At 46.5% G+C, this 9,846-nt stretch overlaps 1 protein-coding gene across 1 annotated transcript; it reads right to left on the minus strand.

Annotated features, from left to right (window-relative positions):
- Positions 1-506: 506 nt before the first annotated feature.
- LOC110508047 (extracellular calcium-sensing receptor-like) lies at positions 507-4,554 on the minus strand. The gene is made up of 6 exons (XM_021588494.2): positions 4,376-4,554; positions 3,778-4,078; positions 2,892-3,680; positions 2,402-2,629; positions 2,046-2,169; positions 507-1,906 (listed from the first exon to the last, which is right to left on the minus strand). The coding sequence occupies exons 1-6, from the start codon at positions 4,537-4,539 to the stop codon at positions 990-992; spliced, it is 2,523 nt and encodes an 840-aa protein (XP_021444169.2). The 5' UTR covers positions 4,540-4,554; the 3' UTR covers positions 507-989.
- Positions 4,555-9,846: the final 5,292 nt, after the last annotated feature.

The following is a 9,846-nucleotide window of genomic DNA, read 5'->3' on the forward strand; positions in this document are numbered from 1 at the left end:
ACCCATGAAAGATCTTGTCCACCAGCCAGCTCTTTCTCTTTCGAACCGTCTCTCACAATGTCTCATGAAGAGACGGGAATGGAGCCCATGGCAGGAGCGGATTTACATTGGCTGATATCTCAATCCTTCACCGTCCACCAAAAACCTTAGAACCTGCCCTCTATAAACGAATTAGGCTAAACAAGGAAGTGAGTTCGGGAAATCAGGAAGAATGCACGTAGTTCTCACATGTAAACTTCATATTTTGCTCCTTTGCACAGTCATCATCTGCACATCTAGCACTCCAGTGTTTAATTGCTATATTGTAATTATGTATCTACTATGGCCTATTTATTGCCTTACGTCCCTTATCCTACCTCATTTGCACTCACTGTATTGTATTATTGACTCCATGTTTGTTTATTCCATGTGTAACTCTGTGTTGTTGTTTGTGTCGCACTGCTTTGCTTTATCTTGGCCAGGTCGCATTTGTAAATGAGCACTTCATCTCAACTAGCCTACCTGGTTAAATAAAGGTGAAATAAATAAAATAAGAAATATGCCCAAACTCAGAATCAGTTGGGGCTTCCTAAAAGTCATATGATCATTGTGAGGTTTTCTGCAGTTTTCATAGTCAAACTGTAGCAGGCTCTCTCTATCCTGCCTTGATTTGAACCCTTCCCCTTTCAAGTAACACTTCATTGCACAGTATTTCCAGGCTCTATTTTTTGGTATCAATTGAGCCTGGGGATGAGGTTAAGCCATGACTGACTTAGATATGATGTGTCTGTGATTATTATAGAATGACTTTGAATAAGCCAATGGTCAGTATTCATCCTAAAATGCTTTGGTTGACGCCTTTCCCAAAATATGTTTCTTTAATATCGTATATCATTGAATGCCTTCCCCATAATTTGTTTCTTTAATATCGTATATCATTGAATGTCTTCCCCATAATGTGTTTCTTTAATATCGTATATCATTGAATGTCTTCCCCATAATGTGTTCCTTTAATATCGTGTATCATTGGATGTCTTCCCCATCATATGTTTCTTGGTGTTTTGCTCTGGCCTCAGCAATATAATGAAACATTTAGGAGCAAAAATGCAGAAAAGTAAACCAAAACTGGAGGCCAAAATAGCAAATATCTCCACAGCTACAGTGAACTTCCCAGGAGAGCTGACATAAGCTGGGATAAAGGTGATCCAGACTGCACAGAATATGAGCATGCTGAAGGTGATGAATTTGGCCTCATTGAAATTATCAGGAAGCTTTCGAGCCAGAAAAGCCAGCACAAAGCACAAGAGAGCCAGCAGTCCTATATACCCCAACACAGCCCAGAAACCAATAGCTGAACCCACATCACACTCTAGAATGACCTTTTCCTTATAGGTCTTCATGTTCTTGTAGGGGAAAGGAGGGGAGACTGTTAACCAAAGAACACAGATCAGGACCTGTATTAGAGTGAAAGCCAGAACACTGAGTCTCTGCTGTGGAGGACCAAACCATTTCATGATATTACTGGCTGGAAGTGTAGCCCTGAAGGCCATCAACACAACTATTGTTTTCCCCAGAACACAAGACATGCAGAGGACGAAGGTGATCCCAAACGCTGTGTGGCGCAGTGAACAGGACCACTCAGAGGGCCGGCCAATGAAAGTAAGAGAACACAGAAAACACAGAGTCAAGAAGAAGAGCAGCAGGAAGCTCAGCTCAGAGTTGTTGGCCCTGACGATGGGGGTGTCCTTATGAATTGAAAACACAACAGCTACCAGAGTAGTAACACCGGACCCCAGTAAGGAGAAAAACACCAGAACTATGCCCATCATTTCTTCATAGGAGAGGAATTCAACTGGTTTCAACACACAGAGGTCCCTTTTTTCATTGGACCAATACTCCAAGTCACATCGATAGCAGCCGTTAGAATCTGTAAAAGGATTAGAACGTCATTCATTCCATGAATCAGTGTGTCACTGTGTCATGTGTTTTTTGATATCTATTAGTCTTGTTGGGCAGTGACAGAACTTAAAAGTATTGAAGGTAGCCCTAAATGCATTATATATTACCTGTGATATTACTGATCTCTCCCTCCGCACATGGTACACAGTCATAACAGCATACAGGCTTTCCTTTCTGCACAGCCTTACGAGTGCCTGTGGGACAGCTCGCACTGCACACTGATGCAGGTGCCTGTAGAGAAATACAACATGTCTGAATATTGGTGTATTTTATATAAATAAACGTGCAGAAATGTTTTAATGTCACTACTTGTGGAAGTTATATTACCAATGCAAAAGAAGACAATTGAGATAGACTATGTGGATTATGTATACATTAAAGAATGCATGTTTTACATTTGCAGTGGTTTGAGATTTGCATATGTTATGCTTTTGAAACATATTCAACATGTATTTAGTCCTACCTCTGCCTGGCCCCCTACCCAGACCAGTTTTCCCTTGTTGAAGGTAATGCGCTGTTCAGGGGGCATCGAGGAATCATACAGCCCCACAACATGGAACTGCAGGGTCCCATCCTCCTCCTGCTGCCAGTTCACTAGGTCGTAGCACGCCACCACATCTCCGTTATCATCAAACCAGATCTCCTCTCCTGTCTTTACTCTAAACCTCACCTCCTTCAGGTACTGTAGCACCTGCTCAACAACATGGGGAGATGGAGAGAGAGAGGGAGATAGAAAGGGAGAGGGAGAGGGAGAGAGAGAGAGAGAGAGAGAGAGAGAGAGAGAGAGAGAGAGAGAGAGACACAGAGAGATACAGAGAGACACAGAGAGACACAGAGAGGGAAACACACAGGGAGAGAGACATAGAGAGGGAAACACGCAGGGAGAGACACAGAGAGTGGAATGATTCACAAGATATGTTATTTATGTTTTGTCGTATCTGGAGCTTGCTCACCTGCTGTGGTGTGTAGACTGGTCTTTTGCCGCTGTCTGTGTCATTCTTTAAGTCTGTCAGTAGATTATGCAGAGCGTGTGCAATCGCATATACAGCTGTGTATACTTTATTGGGTATTCTCAGCTCTGACATGTCAGTGTATTGGTTCTTCAGCTTTGCTAAGCTCTCTGTTCCTGTGCAAAGCGTGCTGCTGCCCCCCTCGAAGGAGCACTGGAACACAGTCTCCCAGAACTCCCTGAGCAGGGTGTTGTCTGGAGCCTGGGAGGGGTGCACCTTGTCTAGGAACCCCTCCAGACCATCCAGCCTGGCATTCCTGATGGCAAAGCCAACCGCTCCCCTCAGGAAGCCGTAGGCCTTGTTCTCCGCCAGCAGTCTGGCTGTGATCCAGGACTCGCTGCCCACCCACTGAAGCCCTGGGTCTCCCTCCAGGGCCATCTCATTCATCAGGGGGATGATGTCCCCCAAGCCCATGAACAGTACCACCACCCTGGCTGTGGCCCTCCGGATGACCTTGACGACATCCAGGAGCTTCTCTCTGGGGTCTGTGCGGTGGATGGACTCTTGGTACTCTACACAGACCCCTTCATGCCACGCTGCCTCCACGAATGTGGCCATGCCGTTGTTTCCATAGTCATTGTTGCTGTTCACCACTCCCACCCAGTTCCATCCAAAGTGTTTGACCAGCTTTGCCAGGGCTCTGCTCTGGTAGAAGTCACTGGGGATGGTTCTGAAGAAGGAGGGGAACTTTTTTTTGTTACTCAGACAAGCACAGGTGGCAAAGTGGCTGATCTGTATGGAAGAAACGGGAAGATTTGAATTGATCTTTCATACATAGCTGACATTGATGAAACTACCTCTAAAGAGCCACAACCAGAAGGTGTCTCACCACAGGGATGTTGAATGGTCCGACCAGGGATGATATTCCAATGGTGGATGTGGAGCTTGACTCCCCTACAATACCCAACACGGCTGGAGATCTGGAACAGGAGGAAGGGTTTCCCAGGCTGTCCTCAGGCCCAGGGCTGTTCATCAGGGCTAGGGCTGAGTGGATGGCCAGGGGGGCATAGCTACAGGAGTCATAGACCTGGTAACCCAGAGACAGCCCTGGGAGCAGATCACTGCTGTTGTTGATTTCCTCCAGGGCAAAGATCAGGGTCTGTGCAAACTGGAACTCACGTTGGTTGATACTAGACAGCGGTAACAAACCAAAAATAAGTTAGTTGAAGCCAGGAATCGCAAATGCCATAAATCACATACGCCAGCAAAACTGATATACTCGTTCGAGATGAGTTGAGTATTGTGTTTAGTATCACAGAAAAAGATGTGTATACTTGTTTTTTCCAAAAATATATGCACATATCATTTACAATAGTGTTATTAAGCACTGTGCCTAATTTCAGTGAGATAGAAAAAAAATCTATCTTGATGAGTAATATTCCCTAACAGCTAAAAGTTCCCACATATAGTTGTTTTTCAACACATACCTGATACAGGGTGTTTTCTCTGGTCTGGAGGTGAATGAATGGACCTTGAAGAGGGCATTCCTATGTAGAGGGAACACTGCCCCAATGTTGATGTCCCCCTCGGCAGACAGGAGAGGCAGAGCGGGTTGGCCCAGCAGAGAGCAGATTGGTGCAGGAGCAGCCATACCCCTGATCACCACCACCAGCAGCCGGAGAACCACTCCTGTACTCAGTGCCATGCCAGCCTTCAGCAGGGCAGCTGTGTCTGTGAGGGCAGACAGAAGGGTTCCTCTTTTATAGAGGTGAAAGTGCCTCATAAGACGCTGGAACTGCCCATACACTCCCTCTCAACGAGTGGGATGTGGTTCTAGTGTTTATTGTGTCCCCGGGGTACAGGATGAGAGAGGGAGGTGGGATAGTGACAGAGGCTGGGTTACGTTGCTAATTTGAGCAAGCCGTGGATAGATAAGTGCAGCCTCTGTCAGTATCCCAACTCACTCTCTCATCATAGACAAGGTTTTTGTCTAGCTCATGGTTTGTCCCGGGTACGTAACCTGATGGTCGCAAAGAAGGCCCTGATTGGTGAACCACTGATCCAGCTCATTGTCTTTTGGTAATCCTAGGGACAAGCCCACACAGTGCTTTTAACATATTGTTTTCAAACATATTTGACACACTTCAACAGACTGTACCATTCAAACGTTTGGACACAACTACATATTCAAGGCTTTTTGTTTATTTTTAATATTTTCTACATTTTTGAATAATATTGAAGACATCAAAACTATGAAATTACACATAATCATGTAGTAACCAAAAAAAGTGTTAAACAATATATTTTATATTTGAGGTTCTTCAAAGTAGCCAACCTTTGCCCGTTGTTTATTTGGCTCCTGAGTGGCGCAGCGGTCTAAGGCCCTGCATTGCAGAGCAGGAGGTGTCACTACAGTCCCTGGTTTGATTCCAGGCTATATCACATCTGGCTGTGATTGAGAGTCCCATTGGGCAATGCAAGAAGCTTGGATATGCATATAGATAGAAAGCCCTCTAAAGTTTCCAAAACTGATACAATAATGTCTGTGAGTAAAACAGACCTAATATGGCAAGCGAAAACCTGAGGACAATCCATCCAGAATTTTATTTTTTGAGCTCACCACTGAATACAATGGCTGGGAATGGGAATATAAAAGGAAGACCTCTCAGATTGCAGTTCCTAGTGCTTCCACTAGATGTCAACAGTCTTTAGAAAGATTTTCAGTTGAAAAATGAGCTAGAATTTGAAGTATTAGTAATTGGCTCCCATTTTGGCTGTAGTGTTTGTTGCTGTCACGTTCTGACCATAGTTCTTGTGTGTTTTCCTTGTTTTAGTGTTGGTCAGGACGTGAGCTGCGTGGGCATTCTATGTTGTGTGTCTGGTTTGTCTATTTCTATGTTTGGCCTGATATGGTTCTCAATCAGAGGTAGATGTTAGTCATTGTCTCTGATTGGGAACCATATTTAGGTAGCCTGTTTTGTGTTGGGATTTGTGGGTGGTTGTTTCCTGTCTTTGTGTTTTATGCACCAGTTAGGACTGTTTCGGTTTTCACGTTTATTGTTTTGTATCCTGTTCATGTTTGAGTTACCTTATTAAATTAACATGAACTCTAACCACGCTGCGTTTTGGTCCGCCTCTCCTTCCCAGGAAGAAAGCCGTAACCGAACCACTCGCCACAACAGGACCAAGCAGCGTGGTAAAAGGCAGCGGCAGCAGGAGAAGCAGGCAGTATCAGAAGACTCATGGACATGGGAGGACGAGTTGGACGGAAACGGAACCTGGGCAGAGCCAGGGGAATATCGCTGCCCCAAAGCAGAGCTGGAGGCAGCGAAAGCAGAGAGGCAGCATTACGAGGAGCAGGAGAGGCAGCGATGTCAGGATTTCGGGACATGGGAGCAGAATCTGGACTATACAACTTGGGAGAGATAGACAGGTGGGCGGTGAGTGGGAGAGTGCCGAAGCCCGAGTACCCTGGGAGAGTGCCGGAGCCCGCCTGGGATTCGATGGAGCAGTGTGAGGAAGGTTACAGGAGATTGAGGTTGGCGAAGCGAGCACGGCGGCGCGATAGGAAGCCAGAGAGTCAGCCCCAAACATTTATTGGGGCAGGCACACAGGGAGTATGGCGAAGCAAGGTAGGAGACCTGCGCCAACTTCCTGTGCTTACCAGAGAGCGAGAGAGACCGGGCAGGCACCGTGTTATGCTGTGGAGCGCACGGTGTCTCCACCCTGAGGTGGGTGTCCTCAGCACAGTACCACCAGTGCCGGCACCACGCATCAGGCCTATAGTGCGTCCCGCCTGTCCGGCACTGCCAGAGTTTCCGCCCCTCAGTCCAGAGGCGCCAGAGCCCCTCAGTCCAGAGGACCCAGAGCCACTCAGTCCAGAGGCGCAAGAGCCTTCCACCTCTCCAGCATTGCCGGAGCTGCCCGTCTGCCTGGGCTGCCCGTCTGTCCAGAGCTGCTAGGGTCTCCCGTCTGTCCAGAGCTGCTAGAGTCTCCCGTCTGTCCAGAGCAGCTAGAGTCTCCCGTCTGTCCAGAGCCGCTAGAGTCTCCCGTCTGTCCAGAGCCGCTAGAGTCTCCCGTCTGTCCAGAGCCGCTAGAGTCTCCCGTCTGTCCAGAGCCGCTAGAGTGTCCCGTCTGTCCAGAGCCGCTAGAGTCTCTCGTCTGTCCAGAGCCGCTAGAGTCTCCCGTCAGTCCAGAGCCGCTAGTGTCTCCCATCTGTCCAGAGCTGCTTGAGCCGCCAGTCAGCATGGAGCCGCCAGAGCCGCCAGTCAGCATGGAGCCTCCAGAGCCGCCAGTCAGCCAGGATCTGCCAGAGCCGCAAGTCAGCCAGGATCTGCAAGAGCCGCCAGTCAGCCAGGATCTGCCAGAGCCGCCAGTCAGCCAGGATCTGCCAGAGCCGCCAGTCAGCCAGGATCTGCCAGGGCCGCCAGTCAGCCTGAGCTACCTCTCGGTCCTGAGCTACCCCTCGGTCCTGAGCTACCCCTCGGTCCTGGGCTACCCCTCGGTCCTGAGCTACCCCTCGGTCCTGAGCTACCCTTCGGTCCTGAGCTGCCCCTCGGTCCTGAGCTACCCCTCGGACCTGATCTACCTCAATCCCGAGCTGCCCCTCAGTCCGGAGCTGCCCCTCAGTCCAGTGGAGCCCTTTGTTAGGGTTACTAGGCCAAGGTCAGCGGCGAGGGTCGCCACTCAAAGGACGCTAAGGAGGTGGACTAAGACACGTCTTAGTCCACTAAGACCCTATAGGGGAGGGTCCATGTCCAGCGCCAGAGCCACCAGCACGGACAGATGCCCACCCAGACCCTTCCCTATAGGTTTAGGTTGTGCGGTCGGAGTCCGAACCTTGGGGAGGGGGTGCTGTCACGTTCTGACCATAGTTCTTGTGTGTTTTCCTTGTTTTAGTGTTGGTCAGGACGTGAGCTGGGTGGGCATTCTATGTTGTGTGTCTGGTTTGTCTATTTCTATGTTTGGCCTGATATGGTTCTCAATCAGAGGTAGATGTTAGTCATTGTCTCTGATTGGGAACCATATTTAGGTAGCCTGTTTTGTGTTGGGATTTGTGGGTGGTTGTTTCCTGTCTTTGTGTTTTATGCACCAGTTAGGACTGTTTCGGTTTTCACGTTTATTGTTTTGTATCCTGTTCATGTTTGAGTTACCTTATTAAATTAACATGAACTCAAACAACGCTGCGTTTTGGTCGGCCTCTCCTTCCCAGGAAGAAATCCGTTACAGTTGCGTGTTCCGGTGAGGGCGTGCACTTCGTTTTTTATCTCCGGCAATGGTCTCCGGTATTCTCTGTCTTAAATTGTATTGTTTATTTACATATTAGGGTACCTGATAATTGATTAGGAATGTTGTTTGATATGTTTGGAAGAAGTTTATTGGTAACTTACGGGATTCATTTGTATGCATTTTGAATGATGGAAACCGGTGGATTACTGAGTCAAGCGCACCAATGAAACACCACTGAAACATACTTTTTTGAGTTATAAAGAAGGACTCGAACAAAAGGACCATTTGTTATGTACCTGGGTGTCATGCGCTGGCCATAGAGAGGCTTTTTATTCTCTATTTTGGTTAGGCCAGGGTGTGACTAGGGTGGGCATTCTATGTGCTTTTTTCTATGTTTTGTATTTCTATGTCTTGGCCTGGTATGGTTCTCAATCTGGGACAGCTGTCTATCATTGTCTCTAATTGAGAACAATACTTAGGTACCCTTTTCCCCCACCTGTTTTGTGGGAAGTTAACTTTTTTCAGGGCACAAAGCCCAAAGCTTCACGGTTTGGTTTTGTTCTTTGTTTTGTTGGCGTAATTTTTTATAAAAAACAAATGTTGCACCTTGGTCCAGTCCTTTAGTCAGCTGTGACACTGGGTCCCTTGTGATTGCAACTACATGAAGATCGTCAAAGGGAAGTGATTTATTTTATCTCTATTTCTGACTTTCATGACGCCTCTGTTTGGTAGGAAAATGTATGTAATGCTCTTGTGTGCGGGGCGCAGTTCTCAGAAAATCGCATGGTGTGCTTTCGCCATAAATGCTTTTTGAAATCTGATGAAATGAGGCTGGATTAACAAGAAGATACACTTTTAAATGATGTATGACACTTCAGTTTTCATGAATGTTTAATATTCAGATTTCTGTCATTGGAATTTCGCGCTCTGCAATTTCACCGAGGTGGGACGCTAGCTTCCCAATGATCCGTAAGGAATTAACTGACTTGCTTAGAGTTAATTAGGGCTAGCTGTCCCGCTATGGGAACACAAGCCGACAACTTCCGGTGAAATTGGAGGGCTCGCAATTCAAATAAATATTTGTAATATTAAATATTAACGAACATACAAGTGTCTTACATCATTTAAAAGCGTAACTTCTTGTTGATCTAACTGCGTTGTCAGATTTCAATAAGGCTTTATGGCGAAAGTATCCATGCGATTGTCTGAAGACAGTGCCCCACATCAACATATTTTTCAACCAGCACAGGTTTCACAAAATCACAAATAGCGATTAAATAAATCACTTACATTTGAAGATCATCCTCTGTTTGCAATCCCAAGGGTCCCAGCTACAACATGAAAGGTTGTTTTGCTCGATAAAATGCTTCTTTATATCCCAAAAAGTCAGTTTAGTTGGCGCCACTGATTTCAGAAATCCACACGTTCAACATGCAGACAAAGTTAAAGCTAAACTTCGTCCAAACAAGTCAAAAGACATTTCTATTCATCCTCAGGTACTTAAAACGTAAATAAAATATTTCATACGGAAAGTAGTATTTTCAACAGGAAAGGAAAATTTGTAAGCGCGCTCCCTCTCCCTCGCTAGCCGAATTTACTTCAGGTGGTATCCTAAGAAAAACTCAAAATACTTGTTTGTTTTTCAGAAAAGGAGCCTGAAACCTTGAATAAAGACTGTTGACATCTAGTGGAAGCCATATCTATTGCAATCTGGGAGACGGATACACAT

The sequence above is a fragment of the Oncorhynchus mykiss genome, chromosome 27 (assembly GCF_013265735.2).
Source record: "Oncorhynchus mykiss isolate Arlee chromosome 27, USDA_OmykA_1.1, whole genome shotgun sequence".
NCBI classification, from domain to species: Eukaryota; Metazoa; Chordata; class Actinopteri; order Salmoniformes; family Salmonidae; genus Oncorhynchus; species Oncorhynchus mykiss.